This window comes from Petaurus breviceps, unplaced genomic scaffold (genome assembly GCF_028583685.1).
Source record: "Petaurus breviceps papuanus isolate PSGF00001 unplaced genomic scaffold, PetGlider_PUasm1.0 226, whole genome shotgun sequence".
Taxonomy (NCBI): Eukaryota; Metazoa; Chordata; class Mammalia; order Diprotodontia; family Petauridae; genus Petaurus; species Petaurus breviceps.
The window spans coordinates 4730649-4753102 of NW_027185890.1; the positions used below are offsets into that span (position 1 = coordinate 4730649).

The following is a 22454-nucleotide window of genomic DNA, read 5'->3' on the forward strand; positions in this document are numbered from 1 at the left end:
ACTTTTCTGTCCAATCTTATGTGATTCTTATACAAGTTCAAGCAAGAATATGGAATTAAAGTCTGTCCAATGTGTTGGATGCCACCTTATAGAAAAATAAAAATTGCCAACAATAAGAATCTCTTATTCTCCCAATTGCCCTCCTTGCTTTATATTTCTCTGATGACAATCATATGTCCATCTTACAGACATTTGAAACTATGTAATCAGGGGCAGCTTGGTGTCACAGTGAATAGAGCACTGGCCCTGGAGTCAGGAGGACCTGAATTCAAATATGACCTCAGACACTTAACACTTACTATCTGTGTGACCTTGGGCAAGTCACTTAACCCCAATTGCCCCTCCAAAAAGCAAAAAAAAAAAAAAGAAAGAAAGAAACTGTATATAATCATCATTAAATAAGCAAAGGCTCAACATATTTTATTAGCACAACAGTTCTGTACAGGTATTCTGCACTAAGCCCTCCCTCCACAAAGAAACAGTTTTGAAGGAAGTTCTATTCGTTTGTTGTTCTTCACCAACCTTCAACCAAAAAACATTGCTCCAAAATGGAAAAAAAAACCCATAACTTCTGGTTATGTGTCAGTTGTAATACATATTCAAAATATGTGTGAAAACTTTAAGATTAATTTTACAATTTGAGGTCATTATGGAAAAACCAAAGCTTATTCTGTAAATGAACAAAGATCTGCTTTCCACATTCTGGGGAAGTGATTTTCTTAACTAGTGGTCAAAGCAAGGTGTTGATGAAACAAAAACTCATTGTTTTTAGCTAAGTATTAGAACCTTTGGAGGATGGAAAGGAAAACAAAATTAAGAAATGTAAGTTGGCTCCAGGAAAGCGTCTATTTCTGGGAAAAGAGATTAGCACCTGGAAGGAAAAACCTTTTTTTTTTTCCACTGCTACCTCTGATTTTCAGAAAGACCCTGATGCTCATCCCTACTCTGCAAACTGATTGAGAGTGGACTAAAGACTGGCTTTACATATTCCACAGCTTCAAGCTAGGGTTAAAATCTGTACTTTCTAAGAGGCTGACATGCATTTCTCTGGAGACTACCCCAAATATAGGATGCCTGATTATTTGGGGATTCTTGCTTTAACAGAGATTAATGAAGAGATAGAGATAGGACATTACCCAGGTTACAGGAGGATTTCTGTTTGAATGACAATGTGGATGCAAAGTCCTCATATTTGTATTGAAAGCTTAGAGTACTGGACTTGATATGAGGTGGTGAGTATCAGTGTGAGTGTGTGTGTGTGTGTGTGTGTGTGTGTGTGTGTGAGTGTGTGTTGGGGAAGGGGGGAAGGGAGAGATATGATCTACTTCAAGTATGAGGCATAAGTAGATTCTGTCAATAAATTCCTGTTTACTGTGACAGCCACACAGCAGAACCATAGGTACCTGGTTAACCTAAAAGGCTTAAAATTAGCACTAACATCATAGAAGAGACAGGATGTGAGCACAAAAACTAAAAGAAAAATAGAGCCCTCAGATACAGATAGAGTCTAGAGTGTTTGTGAAAAAAGTAAAAGATTTATTTCACATCAGAGATTTTAATCTCCAACTAGGGAATGAAATTTCATTTGCTTGTCAAGTAATAAACCACAAAAAAATATACACTACCACTTTTTTTTTCCAGTTTTTTTTTAAAGAGGCCTCAAACTAATTTATCAATCTTGTCATCTTAGGAGGAAAATTAAAAAGTAGTGACTGAATGGAGCCAAACAGATAAAGCACCTATATCTCACATATTTTGATCCTATAAGGTCACCTCTTTAAGGGAGCTCAGTTCCATTTCCCATAGAATTTGTTGTTACTTCTCCAGACAAATTACTCATTCCAGATCTCAAGTCAATTTTTTAAAACTGGGGAAATCAGAGTAGCTCCCTCCAACTCCCATTAAGAAATAATCCAATAAATAATGCATGGTCAAAGTAACAGTCTCAAAAAATTAATACAAAATAGCTGAAATACCACTATCCAGACCAAGTTGCACTTTGACCTCCAGGAAAAGAGACAGACAGATATCCATTTTTTGGATCCAGGAATTTTCTCTGGCTGTTCCCCAAGTCTAGAATGCTTTTTCTCCTTGACATCTCTTCCTGGCTTCCTTTAAACACCAACAAAAATCATACCTTCCACAAGATGTTTTTCACAGCACTCAATTTTAGTGTCTTCCCTCTGTTAATCATTTCCTATTTAAATCACATATAGCTGTGTCTACATATTTTTTGTTGCCACTTCCCTCACTCTCACCCCTGACCTTTTAAATTGTGAGCTCCTTGAGGGCAGAGGCTTTTTTTGCTTCCCCAAACTCTAGCACGTAAATGGCGCTAAGTAAATGCTTATGGACTTATTGCTTTGCTAAATAATACTTATTGACATATTGATTTAATGAAAAGGATAAAAAGTTATATGTATGTATAATATTAAATTACCTCACATACACATCAGTATGTGTTGGAAAGAGAACACAGTAAAATTATTCCCCAAAATCCCATCAAAATGTGGCTTTCATGTCTGAAAATATCCAGCTTTATCTAACCAAATGCCAGCAATTTATCTTTATCCTCAAGCTATATATCCTATACCTCTTTAGCCCTTTCTCTATATCCTAAGCTTCAGTATTTGTAGGAAGTTACCATGTGTTTAGATGAAAAACAATGCTTTCATTAGTATCAAATCCTCTCTCTGACTGTTGGGTACTGAGATGTAATTTTTTAGGTCATTACCATTATCTTTAGTAGAGACAACATATAACTGGGAATATATGCTGTTCATATACTAAAAGAAACCATCATGTGTTTTAAATGTTTTTTTGCTTTGTTTATTCAATTAAAACTAGAATGTCTAGAAATGAAAACTTACCCTTAACATGGGGCCATTTTGAAATACATGGGGTTCATCACATACCACACAGTATTCATTTAGCACAGGTATCCGCTGCTCAGCAAACTCAATTGTCTAAGGATAGTAGGAAGGAAAATAATAAGTTCTATTTACAAATGATTAAAGGGCAGATACAGAGCTAAACTTTTTCAATAATACATGGAATATTCTATCATACCTGAATAAGAAAACCTCGGTCTCGAACTGGAACACATTTCACATTATAATTTGGCTATAAAGAGAAAAGAGAAACAAGCAAAAATCGATGAACAAACTGAAATTTTCCTGAAAACCATGAACCTGAAGATAGTTTTTTACGCTTTCCCGAATTAGAGCTTTAAACCAAAAAGCACAAAAACAAGACTTTTATATTTCTTCATTCATTCTCCAGTTTTCCAATTCCTCATTTTTTCTCTGCCATCATTACTCTCATTTCCCAAATAAAAAGGTCAGTTTGCTTAGTTTCTAAATATCTTCTAATAGAAAAGCTAACATAACGCGTTTGTGAACTTTATTATGGTATCCTAATTCAGCTTCTCACTCTAGTTAGATGACTGTAACTAGACATCTTGTTCCACACTATTTGTTAAAATTCTCACAGAAATCTATGAATCTGTTTATAAAAAACAGATTGTGTAGATGCTGAGAATGGCATTACTGCTCTTTGAATGTTGTCTTTCACACCCCCCTTCCCTTCTGTGTCTCTGAAAATATCTTATTTACATATGAAAAAGGATTATTGTTGACTATCTCCAAAATAACGTTGCCCATCTCACCCCAAACACATTTTTATAAGACGTATCCTTTAAGAACATTGGCAAAAAACTATACAATGGACAGAAGGAAGTTTTCATAAATAAATACGAAGTAAACTGTTTTTGATCTTGAAGTTGGAAGTGTGCATGCATTACATTTATAAAACTACTGACAAACAAGTGGCTGAAAACAAATATTCTCTCTTTCTCATAAGCTACACATTCTGGAGTTTCTAGTTTTCAGTATTACTTATAAAAGGGATCCACAACATCTGAGAATGTCAGTGCTAAAACAGATCAAGGATACCAACAACTAGTGTTAAAGCAAACTTAATCAGTCAAGTAAGAGTAAAACAACAGGGGGCTCACTTTGAGAAGTGTTGTGTGATTTGACCAGATGAGACTCTGGGCAGCCGTTTAGAGTCCCTCGGCTTTGAAAACCCAGATGTTGATGCTTCCCTCTCTGGTAACTGTGACTAGGTATGGATGTAATGGTCAAGACAGATGGAGACCTGTCTGCATGATATGTTTTTCTGTTTTCTTGTAACCTCTGCTTTGTAACTTCTGTCTGTATACTCTGAAGTTTGGGGTGTTGACTCTTTCACCTGAACTAGGTAAACAATATATGTTTGATTGATTAAAGCAAGGTTGTTAACCCTCCCCCCACCCAAAAAAGGAGTAAAACAACCTCATTTCATTACAACTGGACATCATTTTGTCTGTGACAGTAAGAGATACAGCTTTTATATCACTGTGTTGTTTCAACAATATCTGACTCTTCATGACCCCATTTCGAGTTCTTTTAAGCAAAGACAATGGAGTGGTTTGCCATTTCCTTCTCCAGCTCATTTTTCAAATAAGGAAACTAAGGCAGAAAGGATTAAATGACTTGCCGAGGGTCACATAGCCACTAAAAATCTGAGACTAGATTTGAATTCAAAAATATGAATCCTCTAGACTTCAAGCCTGGCACTGTATCTATTACACCATCTAGCTGGCTCTTTATAAATACCACTCACTACCTCTTTACAAACAAAAAATATTAGAATTTTGCTCTGATTACTCATTTTAGAAAATTTGGTCTCAGGGTGATATGCTATCCAGAAGGGTTTAAATTGCTAAAGTAGCAAAGAGGCTTCATCATCAGGTAATTATCTCATAACCTGAACCTGAAGCATAACTTTACAGTGAAAATTTAAATATTGCCTATCTATACACATAATGATGCTTAGATACAGTGTTACACTATTAAGTTGGCCAAGAAGGGATTTGGCTCTAAAATTTAACTGTCATAAGAAAGCATTAGAGGTTAAATAAATTTATAAGTTATAACATTAAAATAATATGCATTTTAAGAAGGGAAAGCTTTCTTTTACCAAGACACATTACCAGGATGAGTATTAAAACAGTTCCTTTTCATACATTTATATGACAGATGCAAAACTCAAATGAATAGTTGCAGTCTTCTCTTAGAAACCAAATCCAAAACACTTATCACTGTTATAGGCAGTCCCACCCCCAACCCTATTGTCTACAGTTACAACACATGCCTAGAACCTTCTAGCATCTTCTAAGTTTTTGAAGGGTGGGGAAACAGAGACATTAGACCAATGATTTTATAGGTGTAGGAAGCTCTAGGTGATCAATTGACTCTACCAATGCCAAAATGTATTTTTTCTGCAACTTATGGTTTTTGAAAGTTACCAGGGGGCAGTAAGAACTTAATTTAATCCAACTTTACCACTCAGTGTTAGAGGTGGAACAAGGAAGTTAAGTTTTTCTGACTCTGGCACTAGGTCCTCAGTCACTCTGCCAGTCTACTTCTCATGAACCCTTGGCTACCACTTTATTTAATGGTCTAAAATGAAAAAGATTTACGCACAGCTGTCTGGGGCGATGAAGATGTGGATGGTGTTAAGATACCAATAAGCCCTGAGGTAAGAGAGAGTCTCCTGCCCTCTGCAATAGGTTCCTTGAAAAGCTCCGTTTTGGATGACTTGGGGGCACTGGGGTGAGACTTGCTGAGTAGCTTGTGGTTCTTCAGCCCATCTAGCTCCTCCATTCTCAGGTTACTGGAGTAAGACCTGCTGAGCAGTTTGTGGGGCTTCAAAGTACTGTTGTGCTCACATCGAGGGTCCCCAGAACAAGATCGAGTCAATAATTTATGTGGCTTTAGAGTGATGCACTCCTCGTGTTTGACAGCTGCAGCACAAGGACGGCTCAGCAGCTTGTGCGATTTAATAGTCACGGCCTGCTCAGCTCGGGGGTCGCTGGACAGGGAGCGGCCAAAGGTCCTGTGGGACTTGGTCCCACACACATCCTCAGCCTTGACTGTGCTAGAACAAGTCCTCCGCAGCAGCTTCTGAGTCTTGGAGATGCCATCTTGCTCTGGTTTCAGTTTGGATTTGTTTTTACCACAACCTGGGGGAGGATAACTCGGCGACCTTTGGGGGGGGAAAAGAAGATTTTTTTTTATAGGATATGACTGGCATAAAAACCATTCAGATACTACTTGCATGATTAAAATTCAGCTAACAAAAAGGAACTTAATAAAGGGTTGGAAGAGATGAATGAGTATTTTCAACATTGCCAAGTGATATGTTTTCTAACACACCAGAACGTTTAAGTTAGGAGTTTTGTGTTCACAGGAACATGAAAGAACTTTTCCTGAGGAATAAACTGTTATGGAAAAAAATAATATATGTCCAATCCCAAATCAAAGGAAAGTATTTTAATTTTGCATGCACACACTTTGAGAAGTGGTAATAAAATGTGCAACAATTAAACTCTGAAAAAGATATTTTTAAAAGTTGGAGGTTATCAAAATCAGTGAGACAAAGTTGAAAGGGAAAGAGAATGAGATTCACTGCATAAATTAGTGACAGATATTAAAAGAGAAACAAAAAACTTAATAAGACAATGATAGGGTAGGTTGTTACCTGCGCAAGGTAGAAAATATGTGAAGAGGGGATTTCACTTTCTTCTCTGAGAGCTTCTTATTGTGTGTGCAGTTGGATTTTTCTTTGCTCTGTTTCCACTGTTGAGTAACATATGTCTGCATGATTCTGTCAATTGAAAGAAGTTCTGTCATCATAGTTCCAGACAATTTAAGATAAGATTTTTATTTGGATAGAAAAGTTATACATTGGTGGAAGGGCTACATGATCCTCAGAACATTGTTACTCAAGAACCACACGGCGTATTTTTGAAATCAGTTATGAGGCAAAAGCTCTCTGTAGATACGAGTATAATGTCTCGGGAGGGAGGAAGGGAGGAAGGGAGGAAGGAAGGAAGGAAGGAAGGAAGGAAGGAAGGAAGGAAGGAAGGAAGGAAGGAAAGAAGGAAGGAAGGAAGGAAGGAAGGAAAGGAGGGAGAGGAATGGGGGGAGAGAGAGAGAGAGGGAAGGAAAGACTAAAGATAGCAAGTATCTAATGAATCAACCCTATAAAGACCTTTCAGAACAGCCTTGAGGATCAACAGCAGTTGTACAAAACTAGAAAGACATATTTTTAATAAATTTAATTAACTTTAAAAAATCAGAGAATATGATTTAGTTTTTCACTAGTTTTATTGCCTAAGAAATGAATCAATTCCATTTCAATAATGAGATGAGAATAAATGCCAAACTCTATTATAGTCTCCTTCATGAAAATAATTTTAGAAGATTTGATATGAAAATATTATCATGTGAAGAGCTGGCCATAACTTATTTTGAAGTAGGCAGAATATTCTTGTATTTCCCTTCTATCCACAAGTCAGAATTTATACCCTTTCTCACCTCAAGAATGAAAAGTTCCTTGCCTTCATATAGAATCTTAATGAACTCATTTCCATGACTTTTTTAAACATCATTTTCCTATCCAACTTTGCCTGTCTTGGATTCCATTTTTTTTTTTTGGAGGACCAAGCTACAAAACCTGTTAACCGACAAATGAATATAAACTAAAGTGTAAAGGAGCGATAATGGCTCAATATGTTCCCCACTCCTAGGTTACATTTGCATTTTAATAGAGGGTTGCAAAGCCTTTTTAACCCAAAAGTGTGGCTAATGGAAAAAAAAAAATTCGGGCATATTGGCAGGTAGCTGAGGTAGACAAGTTGAAAGGAAGAACATTTCAGCAACTTCTGAATCACACTACATGGCTGCCCACTCCATCTTTCCAGAGAAACAATGCTAAAGACAAAGCATAGAATTATTAGATAATCTATAGATTCCACATTCTAAAAAAGTAGATTCATAAAGAGGACATAACAATTACATAGTTGTAAACAAGAATGGATTCCTGAGTTTTCATGCTTGCCCTAGTCACTAATGTCCTATATGACACATGAAAATTCAATTAATCTTTTATGTATTGCTCTTTCCTCCTCTTTAATATTCTTTAATCTTTAATATTAAGAATTTTATTTTTTTAATATTAAGAAGATTAAATGAAGTGAAAATGATCACATAATTTAAGAATTGGAAGGACTTGGAATGATGTAGTCTAACATTCATTTTGAAAGTAATGAAACTTCATCACAGAGTGGTGAGGGGACTGTCCAAGATGACAATGATTAGTGGCAAAGCCTGGGTTAGAACTCAGGATTTAGGACTTCAGGGTTCAGTGATTCTTCTATCCATGTCATTACAAGACCTCAGAACACTTTGGAACACTATGTGAATGTGAAGCAGTAAATATATAATAATATTTCTGCCATAAATAATTTAAAGAGAATGCTACTGAATCTTTTTGGCATCAACAAAAGTCTATATGTGAATGGCAAAAAAATCAATGATGTTTATCTCTCTGTGGAAAAAACAAATAGTTCAAACATTTAGATGAGAATCTTTATAAGACAGGGCAATTTATTTTTGATGTGGCATGTTTTGGTGCACAGAAGACTGGACATTGAGTCAGGAGAATGTGAGTTCAAATCCTGTCCCTTACTATTTCCATGACTCTGAGTTAGTCACTGAACTTTCCAGAGTCTTCTTTTTTTCAAATATATTTTATTTTTTCCACTTAAATGCAGGTAGTTTTCAACATCCATTTATACAAGGATTTGAGTTCCAAATTCACTTTTTTTTTGCTTTTGTAAATAATATATAAAGGAGAGACATTAGTTATGACTCCCAAGTCACTATTATTCACATCTACTCTTGTACTATATCAGATGTAACAATGTCCTTTGTAGCTGAAGATTTATGGGGCTAATGGTATTTACACTAAATAGCCAATGGCTACTACACAATTATTAAACCATAGAGTTTGTTTCCATAACATTTTAAATTTATTTTCTTCACTATCAAGCTGTCAAAAGAACCTACCTTTATTAGTCTGCCTACCTGTCTAACTACTTTTATTCACTCTTGTTTGAAATAAAACTTGTTAGATGTGAGGGTACAAGAGTTCATAAACTCTCATTTAAAATCTCTCTAAAAAGTAATAGGAATGACTTTAATAGCAACTTTTTCAACTCAGAAGATTTTGCTTCCTCACTTCCAAAGTTTCTGTTTTATAGATGTCTAAAGTTTCCAGTTGTTGGATTTCACATTAATAAGGTACTTATTTACAACATTGATAATGATACAGTAAATATGGACTGAAACACAATGTGACCCGGTCAGTGACCCTCAGAATCAGGGAGAACTGGGTTCATGCCCTTTTACTGCATGTCCTAAGTGTATGTTATCAAACTGAAAGAGAAACAGATCGCTGAAGATTGCATATTGACTTAGAGCACCACAAATTAACCTAATTTTTCTTGTATGGTGTTTTTATTTATTTTGACATTTTCCAATTTCATTTTAATCTGATTCACAAGGGATGTTTGACACCTCTGCCCCAGAACATTTTTAAAGCTGTATATTACAGATAACTTTTTTGCAATTTTTGTGCATTATTTAAAAGAGCTTTCATATCAGGATCTCCCAATACTGATAAAAGTATACAGGTAGGCCAATTGAATTAACACATCAATTACCCTATACTCTTATACTTATATACTCTTGTACTTATACTATATACTTCTTATACCTTTTTCTATTGAGAATACATCCTGATCAAATCAATCAAATCAGAATCAAAAAAAGGTATCAACATCTATAATTTATAGAATAAGTATGACAAGACCTTGAAAAAAAAATTAATGAACTAGTATGAAACCAGTAGGAAGTTGCTTTTGACTGAGCCACAGAGCACTGGTGGGTGAGTTTTATATAAAACTAGGTGCTAGTTTAGAACCTAAGATATTCAAAGGAAATAGGAACCGAGAGAGAGCTGTTCTAGCCAGGCCCTTGAAAAGAAGGTTCTTAGAGATGGGAAGACAGATGTGTGTATGTATGTATGTACACATACAAACATTTATTAAAGAACTATATTGTTCAATAAATACAAAGTGATATTGCTGACAAGTATAAGAGTGTTAGTGAATCTGTTTGTACACATGTGTTCTTAAGGTTCTTATACAGCAATGACAAAATCTCCCAAGCTCAAAAAAATCACTGGTTTCCAAAAGGAAAATGAAGCATTAATGAAATCTCATCAGATAAAAGTTGGTTTTGTTTCTTTTAGAAACTTACTTTTTTAATTGATGTCCCAATCCAAATCTTTCTTTTGTGGAAATCTGAAATACATCCACAGTGGGCACTGAAAAAAAAAAAGATCAAAATCTTTGTGCTCTAAATCTTAGAGACAAAACACAGACTTTATTCTCTTCCATTTTAAATGACTATGTCCTAGTGTCCTACAATCTGATCAGGACACAGAACACATTGTACAGAAATTGTTCAGTACTTCAAGAATGGCCAAAACACAGAACAGATTCTTAAGACTGGCCTGAACCAGAGAGGCATCAAAGACCAATCCCAGGTCCAGGTTCAAAGGTGGGCATTTAAGAATTCAATCCAAATGTCAATTACATAGGAATGAAATAAGAAGATAAAAGAGAAAACAGATCTAGAAGGAGATGGGATTCTGAAGTCTATGCCGTTTAGATCCAAACACTCTCCAACCACTACCATTGTATAATCCATGAGAGAAGGGACCCTGTAGTCTAGTAGTGTTTGTACTTAGTAAGTGTTGGGTGAACTGAACTGGCAGATCATAAATCTGTTCTTCTTCTCTGGTTCCAACAGCTCAATCCAAGAGACATGCCCAAAAGGGATGTTGAGAGTTTGTTTGCTTGTTTTTAATGGACAGGAACCACAGAGACTGGGTCTGTATCCTGTGGGTAGATATACCAAAATGTTATTTTCACTATCTAATACTTTTCCTGACTTGGAGCTAATCATGGTAAACATCCAGAATAAAGCTTAGGAATAGTTTATGTCCAGTTCACGCAAACAACAAGTGACTGGTCTTCAACTGATGTATAGGCACTCAGTGGATCATGAGTACTGAGTGCAGAATAAACTCCATTTTACCCTTGTGCCATGAGTAGTGAGTGCAGGACAAACTCCATTTTACCCTAAAGAAAATGTGTAACGCATTCAAGACTTACAGGAGTAAATATACAAAGACAGAAATATAAAGCACTCAAATAACCCCCTTCACTTCCCCAACAATAGAACTGGACTTGGGAGTGGTTATTGGGACAACAGGAAATTATAGGACATTTAAATTTGGAAAAGGGGATCTTTTTTCTCTTTTAAAAAAAAATCATCCACTAACCATTTCCCCCCTTCCACTGAGCAAACACAAATAGAAAAATAAAGCACAGGACATGTACTGCATATTCCAAGGGAAAAAAATACAATTCTATATTGACCATGTCTCAAAATGTGCTTCAGCGTTTTAAATGGAAGGTGAACAATGTCTTTCACCCTCATTATTTTGGAATCATGGTTTATCATTAACATAAATAAGATCTTCAAAATCTTTCAAAGATGTACATAATATTATCATTGTAAAATTTGTTGTAGTTCTACTCAACTCACTCTGATTCAATTCATAAAGGTCTTCTCAGTTTCCTTGAAAACATTTATTATTTTATCATTTGCTACAGTGCGATAGTATACCATTACATTCATATACTACAATTAATTTGGCCATTACCCAATAGAAGAATACATCATTATTTTAAATTTTTAGCTACTTTTACAAAGAAAACTACTAAATATTTTTGTATATGTAAATCAACTTTTTCCTTTGATTACTTTGAAGGTATAGCCTCACTTGTGATACTGCTAGGTCAAAATATATGTACATTTTAGTAAATTTGGTGGTATAGTTCAAAATGTTTTCTGGAATGTCTAGATCATTGATATGTCTAGCAATAGTGCACGACTGTCCCAGTTTTCCCCACAGTCTTTCTAAAATATGTCATTTTCCATTCTTCTTTGTCAGACTCAAAACCTCAAACCTCAATGTTGCTTTAATTTGCACTGATCTAATTATTAATGATTTAGAGTATTTTTTTAATGTGGTTGTTGACGGCTTGGATTACTTTCTTTGATGTCTCATAGTCATATAAATTTGAATCTGTTCTTTTCTTAGAGAAAGTCACTGATATTTTCCTCAATAATCTAATTTTTGCTGCATGAGATTTGCATGAGCAAAAGTTTTTTTAAACTTCATATAATCAAAGTTAATTCCATTTTAAGTGATCCTCTCTATTGCTCGTTTAGTCATAAAACCTTCTTTAATCTATAGATCCCCAAGGTAAATTTTCCTCTAAACTTCTAATTTTGTTATGACATCATCTTCTATATCTATGTCAGGCAAGCACTTAGAATTTATCTTGGTTTATGGTATAAGGGGTAGGCCTTTAACCCTTTTTTTTTCCCCAGAAGGCTGATCAGTTTTCCAAAAAGATTTTCATCAAATAACTAGTCCTTCCTCCAGCAGCTAGAATATTTGGGCTTATGAACACTACATTTATTTATTTCTGTATGTAGTATATCTAATTCTCTCTCGCCAAATTAAATTAATGTTTACTGCTCTGTATTACTGTATGAGATCTGGTCATAACAGACACCCTATCTTCTCACTTATTTCATTATTACCCTTGAGATTCTTGAACTTTTGTTCATCCATATGAATTTCATTATGTTTTTAGCTCTATAAAATATTTCTTCAGAAATTTAATTTGTAGAGAGCTAAGTAAGTAAATTCATTTAGATGTCATGTTTATTATACTGGTTTGATCTACCTAAGAGTAATTAATGTTTCTCCTATTAATTACTTCAATTAATTTTAGTTGACTAATTAAGGTTTGCCAAGTTCAACATCAGCCTGTGCTTATTCCCTTAATTTCTTCTTGTTGCTTTGTTACATTATATTGAAAGGGTAGTAGTGATAATGGGCATCCTTGCTTTATGATTAATTATTTAGAAAATTTTAAAATCTGTTGTGTGTAATGTTTGTTCTTGAATTTAGATACATATTATCAACTTTATTAAGGTAAGAAAATGAAATTAACTGTTTTCTAAAGTTTTTAATAAAAATTGGAGTGCAATTTTGTCAGATTTTTCTTTACTAAGAGCAGAGGTTCTTAAACTTTGTGTATGGATCCATCTGACTGACTATTGAGAGCTACAGAACCCTACCGAGAACATTTTCTAAATGCATATAACAGAAAATATAGAGATTATAATTGAATTGAATAGTTACCAAAATATTAAAAATAAAAATCAAATGTCTGGTTCAAAGCCTCAGATTAAGACGTCATAGTCTAAGAAGAACAAAGACTGAAAGTGAATGTCACTGTGAATGTTGCAAAGCATAATAGAATAGAGATGGAATTGTTCATTAAATTATATCTTGACTCCAAGAAAAAGGACAATCCAAAAGTTGAATTTTTTGGATGAATAAAACAAAACATAACTTCATATTGAAAGCACTAACCATATCAAATCAATAAATACTTATTGAACATGTAATACAGAGATGCTATCGTGCCTAATTTAAGGGATGAGGAAGGAAATAAAAAAGATACTGAAAAATCCAATCCTGATCCCTAAACTTTAAGGAACAATAGCAACAACAAAAAAGTTAGAAAAGTTTTCTAAGAGAGATCCATAAATCTATAGAATACATTACCCTAAGAAGAACATAGGTTACAATTATAGGTAAGTTCAAGAAATCAGAAAAATTCATGAAAGAATGATAATTTTAATGTTAAAGAGACTCTCTAATCCAGTACTTCTTTTTCAGATCAAGAAACTGAGATAAAAATTCATTTCCCCAGTCATATAGCAGTCACGTTCTAATGATGCCCAAACAAGATTGTGATGAGTTAAATCACAGGTGGCAACTAAATCTCAAATCTATGGGCCTGATGCTAGATGAAGAGAATCCATTGCATTAGTATATATCTTTATAATGTTCTTGAGGAATTTTTCCCAAATATTTTTAATTGTTTAAGATATGTACTAATCTATCATTTAACGTAATTTTGCTTTGTTTAGTTATTTCAAAGAAAAACAGACTAATTTTTTATCATCACTTGCAAAATGATAGTTACTCTATCAACCTAATACCTATATTTTCTGTATTTATGAAGAGTATGTAGCACAGATATATAGCAGTATGTGCAAAACAAAAAATTATATTTCCCAAAGACTAACAGAATTTTTTTTAATGAAGGGAAGACGAGGGGTTGATTTAGATATGTTTCAAATGTCCATTAACCTAAAAACATTAATATAGTCAAAGCATTCATTTACTAACAATGCTTAAAGGGAACACAGTGATTTTTACTTATGCATATCGGTAAACATTTTTAGGGACTGAAAGGTAGTGGGTTTTGAAAAAGGTAGCTTGGAGCTTGACTAGCAAGGGCTGTGATTTCCTGGCTTACAGTTTTTAATCTTAAAGGCAATAAGAAACCAAGGAAGATTTCTGGGGGGAAATATGGCATAGGATAGCCAGATTTAGAACCCCTTCATTTAATAGAAAAACAATATCAGACTATGAATAGGTAATTATTGACCAAGTCACTGGCCCCATTTGATAAATTCCAGTGGTATTCTTATCACTTCTAAGATCAAATATTAAATCCACTGTTAGGAGTTCGAAGCCCTTCACAACCCTGGTGTCCTTCCAACCTTTCCAGGATTTTGCAAGACCTTCCTCTACCACACACTGCAGTCCCCACCCCTATGCTCTGTCCCAGTTCAGTGACACTGGTCTCTTAGCTGTTCTTCCTGACTAGCCTATTTTCAATGACTATGCCCTTTCTTCCTGGCTTCCCTGGCTTCCTTCAGATGCCAGCTAAAAACCTCACCTTTTACAGGAAGCCTTTCAAAACACCCTTAATTCTAGTGCCTTCATTCTGTTTGTTTTTTTATCTCTAATTTAGCTTGTATAAAAATAGCTCTATTGTGTATAACTTTTTTCCCAAGGTCTCCCTGATTAGACTACAAGTTGTTGAAAGTAGGGACTTTCTTTTGCCTTACTTTGAATCCACAGCACTAAGTACAGTGCCTAGTACATAGCAGGAACTTGATAAATGCTTACTATCTGATTGAAAGTCATATGAATGATGTAGAGAAGAGGGATGAGATTGGAAGAAAGTAGAGTCAAATTTGGATGCTGTGAGTAAAACATGCAAGAGGTCAAGAAGGCCAAAAGTAAATCAGTGACCTCTTTGCCATTTACTTAGTATTTATTTATAAACTGAAATACTATAGCACAAGAATTCATTTCCTCTTACTATAAACATATAGTGGAAAATAAGACCAAACATACAACCTTGACTAACCAAAAAATCAGAGAGCAAAATGATTAGACATTACAGTAACTGTTTCATGGCAGAACCCTGAGGCTTCACAAAAACCAGACCATAAAGTATACAAACATCTGACTCCAATGACCCTATGGTAGATTAAGCTTCTACCTTTAAGCCTCATAACATTTATCAACAATATTACTAAGGTGGCTACCCAGCATGTAGAGACTGAATCAGAGTAGGATTTCCATGTCCCATAAACTATTCATTCTCACTTCAAAAAAGGAAAAAGGCAAAGAAATAAGACCAACCTGGGCCATTTAAATATTGTGTAAGTGAACAGTGCAGTCGGACTATTATAGGCTCCGTTCGAATGACATCCCAAGCCACAGCAATCTCTTCCTGAAATAAGATTAAAAAAAATTAATTTAGCAGCCTTCTTATAGGGTGCTTGAATATTGTTTCTTTTTACCCCTTTCAAATACAACTGTATTTATTCTATATGGTAAGAGGTATAAAAATCACGATGTCCTACAAATAACATTAATTCCACTATATTGTCAAGAAAAAAACAAATTACTCTTAATCTTTGCTTTTTCACTTACACAGTAAAACAGCAAAAGTCTAAGATATACAGAAATACTGAGGCACTCTCCCTATAAATTTCTGAACCTATTAAAAGATACCACAGAAAAAAAGTATAGATTTTTATGACTCAAACCAGCCAGTGTATGTTTTTTCTCCACAAGTCACTTTAACAAGGAAAGAAAAAGCAACAGCCACATAATGTATATAATGCAGTGAATTACATATTTTTAAAATCTTAAAATAAAACATAATATATGAGGAAGGAATGTCAGTGAACAGCGTGACCATCTAAAATCAAAGCTCCAAAACAGTGACAAATAAGATACTTTAAAGTTTGTCAAACCTATTACAGATACTTACATCAAGAAAGCTAACATCAATATGCAGATCAATATCTACATCATCAATGGCTCCATATTCCCTGGAAGCAAAGATAAACACAAATTGCTCAGCCTTCCCAAAAGCATAATTCTTCTTGTGTAGTTAAAAAACGACAAATCCTACTTCCAAAGTATACATGAGGTCTTCCCCCTCAAGATTTTAAGCTCTAGAGTAGCTAGGTGGCACACTGAATAAAGCACTGGCCCTGGAGTCAGGAGAACCTGAGCTCAAATCCTGCCTCAGACACCTAAAACACACACACACACACACACACACACACACACACACACACACACACACACACACACACACACACCTTGGGCAAGTCACTTAACCCCAATTGCCCTACCTTCTCCCTCCCTCAAAACAAAAGAAAAAAAAAAAAAAAAAAGCTCTAATCTTTGTATTGGTATCCGAAGGGCTTAATAGTAAACATATATTTCTTTAAATTTGTTCATTTATTTATTTATAACTATTTATATGTATATGTACATTAAATGTTTTATAAACAGATCTAAACACAAAAGATGCTTGATACATTGAAGGATTTCTGATTTGAAATTTCAAATATTCAGTTTTTTCTATTAAACTTTAAGAACTCTAGCCATTTTTTTTTCTAATGAAGGCTCTGTGTGAGTGAACACTATAAACTCCAAAGGTAGGGTAGGTAAGAAGCATGCTGTTGTAAAGGTAATAAAAGTATTTTATTACTAGACAAAGGAGATCAGCTGAGGAGTAGATAAGATGCTATAAAAAAAACTCCAATGTCAGAAGCATCTCCAGAGGAATGCTAGCTACTGTAAATCACTTAAAGTTAGGAAGGGGAAAAAGTACAAATGTCCATTGTAATTAGTAAGCTTCACTAGGAATTACTTTGATTAGATCATCAGAACTAACGATTAGAATTGTACAAATAATAATACTAACATTTATATATGTGTCAGATAGTAGGCTTAGCACATTACAATTATTATTTTATTTGACCATCACAACAACCCTGGGAGGCAGGTACTATTATCCCCATTTTAAAGAAGAGGAAACTGAAGCAGTAAGGGGTTTAACCAAATTAATTTCAGCTGCTGAGTATCTAAGACTAGATTAAAACTCGGTTCTCCTAGAGATCTGTTTAACCTAGCGATACCAGCCAGAGAGCCTTAAGAAATGGGAATTCTAATCCATAGAAAAGGAGACTCTAAACAAATTTTGGAGCTGCAGAACCCACAAAATAACACAGAGAAGCTAACCTTCCATAAAGACAGCCCAGCAGGAAACTGCCAGCACAGCGCTCTGGGAACCTAGCAAAGCGCCACACCAAGGCTTTAGCCCCAGGGCGGGCCTGACCAGCAGCAGGGCAGAGGGACTCCAGATCAGCAGCAGCTGTGACCATTTCCAGATTTATCAACACATAGATGCGAAGAACAAAGTGACAGGTCAGAGCAGTCTGGACTTTGGGACCCAGTAAGTGGGAGTGTATGGCTTTTGCCCCCTGGGGTCCCCACAGCCAGCCAGTGCCACATGGCAGCTTCAGCTCCTGGCCTGCAGAGGGTAGGGAGACAAAATGACTAGACTGAGGGGTAATCACTCTTGCTTTAACCTTCTTGGATCTGGATTGCAGTCTAGGGTGGAGGTCCTGGGGCGTGTGTCCAGCTTGCCAGAGCATGTGGAAACCTCAGAGAGGGCACCCATCTAATACGTCTGGCAGCTGAGAAAACCCCAGCATTTGGGATGAAAGCTCCCCTGTCTGGTGGCAGAGTCCTACTATGGCAAAAAGCCCAGGGGTCAAGTGACTGAGGGGTGACATGACCAAGCAAAGGAAACAAAGCAGACAGAAGATTACAACATTAGACTCCTATTTTGGGGACAAAAAGGAGCAAAGCATGGAACAGGAGGAAGACAGTGAAGTCAGAACTACTGCACCAAAAGCTTCAAAGGAAAATATGAGCTGGTTACAGGCCATAGAGGACTTTAAGAAGCAGATAAGAGAAGTGGAGGGAAAAGTGGGAAGAGAGATGAGAACGATGCAAGAAAATTATGAAATGAGAGTCAACAGCCTGACTGAAGAAAATAACACCTTAAAAAGCAGACTAACTCAAATGGCAAAAGAGGCTCAAAAAGGCAATAAGGAGAAGAATGCCTTAAAAAGCCAAATTTGCCAGATGGAAAAAAGAATCTTAAAAGCTCACTGAGGAGAATCATGGCTTCAGATTTAGACTGGAGCAAATGGAAGCTAATGACTTTATGAGAAATCAAGATGCTGTTAAACAGATCCAAACAAATGAAAGAATAGAAGGCAATGTGAAATATCTCATGGGAAAAACCACTGACCTGGACAATAGATCCAGGAGAGATAATTTAAAAATTATTAGAGTACCTGAAAGCCATGATCAAAGTAAGAACCTAGAAATCATCCTCCAGGAAGTTCTCAAAGAAAACTGCCCTGATGTTTTAGAACCAGAGGGCAAAAGAGAGGTTGAAAGAATCCACTGATCACCTCCTGAAAAAGATCCCCAAAAGAAAACTCCTAGGAATGTTATAGCCAGGTTCCAGGATTCCCAGATTCAGAAGAGAATATTACAAGCAGCCAGGAAGAAATAATTTGAATATTATGGAAACACAATCAGGATAACCCAGGATCTGGCAGCTTCTACACTAAGGGATCAAAGGGCTTGGAATATGATATTCCGGTGGTCAAAGGAGCTGGGATTAAAACCAAGAGTCACCTACCCAGAAAAACTGAGTATCATGTTTCAGGGGAAAATATGGTCATTCAGTGGAATAGAGGACTTTCAACCATTCTTGCTGAAAAAACCAGAGTTGAACAGAAAATTTGACATTCAGATACAAGAAGCAAGAGAAGCATGAGAAGGTAAACAGGAAAAGAAATCATAAGGAACTTATCAAAGTTGAACTATTAATATTCCTACATGGAAAACCAATAATTGTAACTTACGAAACTTTTCTCAGTAGTTGAAGGGAATAGAAATATATATATATATATATAGGCATATGAATATGTATGTGAATATATGTATATATGTTTACAGGTATACATAGATAGAGGGCACAGGACCAATTTAACAGGAAGGGATGATACTTAAAAGATGAAATTAAGAGGTGAGAGAGGAATATAATGGGAGGAGATGGGGAGAGACAGATTGGGGTAAACTATCTCATACAGAAGAGGCAAGTGAAAATGGTTACAATGGAGGGGAAGAATAGGAAGGCAAAAGGGAAGGGGTCAACCTTATTCCCATTGAATTTGGCTTGAGGAGGGAAAGAAATACACACTAAATAGGGTATCTCACCCTCCAGGAGAGTGGGGGGGGGAGGGGACAAGAGAGGGCATGATGGAAGGGAGGGCAGACTGGGAGGGGAGGGAAGTTGGAAGCACCCACTTTTGAAAAGGGATGGAATCAAAGTAGAGAATAGAACAAGTGGAAGGTGGGATAGGAGGGAGGGAAATATAGTCAGTCTTTTACAATATATCTACTATGTTATTGTTTTGCATTAGGTACACATGTACAACCTATACTGAACTGCTTATCTTCCCAGTAAGGGTGGGTGACAAGGGAGGAAGGGAATGAATATGGAATTCAAAGTTTTAAAATCAAATATTCAAATATATATATATATACACTATTATTAATACTATTTTACATGTAATTGGCAAATAAGATATGCAGGCACTGGGGCATAGAGATCCACTGGAAAAGTCTAAAGGGATATGGGGAAAAATATGGGAGAGAGCAGATTAGAGGGGGGGATATCCTGTGGGACTGCTATTTTGGGGTGGTGGGTAAGGGAAAAACGGGGAGAAAATTTGTAACTCAAAATCTGGTGGAAATTAATGATGTAAATCAGAAGTTAATAAAGCATTTGAAAAAAAAGAAATGGAAATTCTAACTGATAAAAAGAGGACATGTTAGAATGAGGACATATCTCCCAGTTGGTAGGGTGCTTAGGAAAGTCATAAGGAAGTGAAATTTACACAGCACCTAAGGGCACAGAGTGTTTATAGATCAGCAAAGTACAGATAGAAAATAGGAAAGAGGACAAGAAATGATATGGAAGACCAAAAAGGAATAAGTTCCTTATACTAAAATTACCACTAAAAAATAATGTGCCAATGGGAAGCTAAAGTCAGAGTTAAGATTCAGTACACATTTAGAAGGTGACTTACTTCAAATTCTCCTAATTAAGCAAAATGCAATAACAAAGTTTACCTTCTTCAGTTTTCCCTTTCCCCATCTGCCTGCCCCTCCATTGCAAAAAGGAATAATTTCGATAAATCCATTAAATTCAATCTATATTTTTTAATTCCCTAATATGTGGCAAGACATAAAGGAAAGAGACAGAAGACATATTTCCACCTTTGTCTCCCTTCCCTCAATCAGGAAGCTAGAGTGTGCTATGAAACTTCTCTACCACAGGTCCCTTAGAATACAATCCCCCAGAATGGCAAAAGTACTTGAATCCAACATGTCTTGCTCTCTTTTGTGTGAAATTTTAATATAAATCAGAAACCGAAAAAGAAACAGAAATTTTTTTCCCTATTCTAAGGTTGTCAAGGATGTCATATGCCCAGTGAACTAGCAGGAAAAGCAGCACAGAAAATTATTTAAAATATAAAGTTAAATGGGTATAATATTCTCTGTCTACATTTCAATTTGATTTAACATTTATTAACTGCCTACAATAGGCATCATAGAGCGTTGGTCTATAAATTCAAAACACAAACTAGTCTCTCCTCTCAGTGTTTACATTCTTCTAGAGAAGAAGGCAAAACCTATATACATAAATGTCGATATAAAATATTTTAAAAAGAGAATAAAGAAAGAGAATGGATAAGGGGAAGAGAAGTTTTGTGCAGATGACTCCTGAAGCTCAAAGGAAACTGAGGATTCTAAGAAGTAAATGTGATTCAGGATAGATTCCACATATGTGAGATCCATGGGGCAGAGGATGAATTGATAGATCTTAGGTTACTTTGTTTGGAACAGAAGGAATATGTAAGGTAAAACATAATGTTTAAAAAGACATGATAGGAACCAGACTGCAAAATGCTTTAAATATAATTTAGCCTATAGACAATGGGAGACAAGATTTTGGAGCAAGGGTATAATACAGTAAAACCTGTGCAATGGAAAAGTTATTCTGCAAATAAATTGGCTTACTGTTACAATGGCTAATTCTATGGATATTTTTTTACAATGAAATTTACAAGGTAGTCAACAACAAAATCAGATCATTTTTGCATCCAAATGAAGCCACAAATATTTACAAATTGTCATTGTGGCATATGACTTAAATGGGTAAATGTTAAAATCTAATGATTGCATGTGCTTTCTACAATTCTAACAGATAATGTTTTTAGGGGGACTAAAGGATGGTTGAAGGTTCAGCATAACCATATATTTTGGTAGTCTGTTCGTCATGTAAAAGGTCATCAGATAACAAAAAATATATATCTAGCATTTATTTAGTATCTACTATATGCCAGGCACTATGCTAAGTGCTTTATAAATATTCATTCATTTGAACCTCACAAAAACCTTGGAAAAGAGGTGCTATTATTATACCCATTTGACAGCTGAAGAAAGTGAGCAGATAGAAGTCATGTGACTTGCCCAGGGTCAGACATCTACTAAGTGTTTGAGTTCATATTTGAACCCAGGTCTTCCTGTCTCCAGATCTAATACTCTATTCACTGTGCCACATAACTGCCAGATCAGAAGACCAGAGATGGAAGCAAGTAAGAGTCTATCTAATCCAGCTCTATCCAGAAGATTGAGAGGTTAACTTGCCTAATGTTACAAAGGTAGAAAGTGACAGAAGTAGAATTTGAACCCAACTCACCAGTGTGATTCAAAATCCATTTCAAATTTTTCCTACCATGTTACTGCTGCATGTCTGGATAGATTATTATTAATTTAAGAATCAAAACAATTTTCTATTATTATCCTAAGTCCCCTAACTGATAATAACTTTAATTCTTGGACTACATATAAGGCCTTCTTTTTACAACTTCAAAATATATCTAAAATTAATATATAATCTTATTCAATATCTGTGCTGATTCTTATTTATCCACCAGATAGCTCCAGGGTAGGGTTGAAACTCTGTACCTTTTTAACACCTACAAGAATATTATGAACACTGAGAACATTTGTACCTTTTTAGTCAC

The 22454-nt window shown here is 35.4% G+C and overlaps 1 protein-coding gene across 1 annotated transcript in view; it reads right to left on the reverse strand.

Moving 5' to 3' along the window:
* The window catches only part of PARP8 (poly(ADP-ribose) polymerase family member 8), a 234894-nt gene that overhangs the window by 55844 nt on the left and 156596 nt on the right, over positions 1-22454 (reverse strand). Inside the window, exons 8-14 of the mRNA XM_069095303.1 lie at positions 16250-16310; positions 15613-15703; positions 10212-10278; positions 6586-6711; positions 5529-6090; positions 3070-3123; positions 2871-2966 (exon numbers count right to left, since the gene is read on the reverse strand). Of these exons, the coding sequence (XP_068951404.1) occupies positions 2871-2966; positions 3070-3123; positions 5529-6090; positions 6586-6711; positions 10212-10278; positions 15613-15703; positions 16250-16310 (1057 nt within the window). The remainder of the gene's footprint in view (positions 1-2870; positions 2967-3069; positions 3124-5528; positions 6091-6585; positions 6712-10211; positions 10279-15612; positions 15704-16249; positions 16311-22454) is intronic.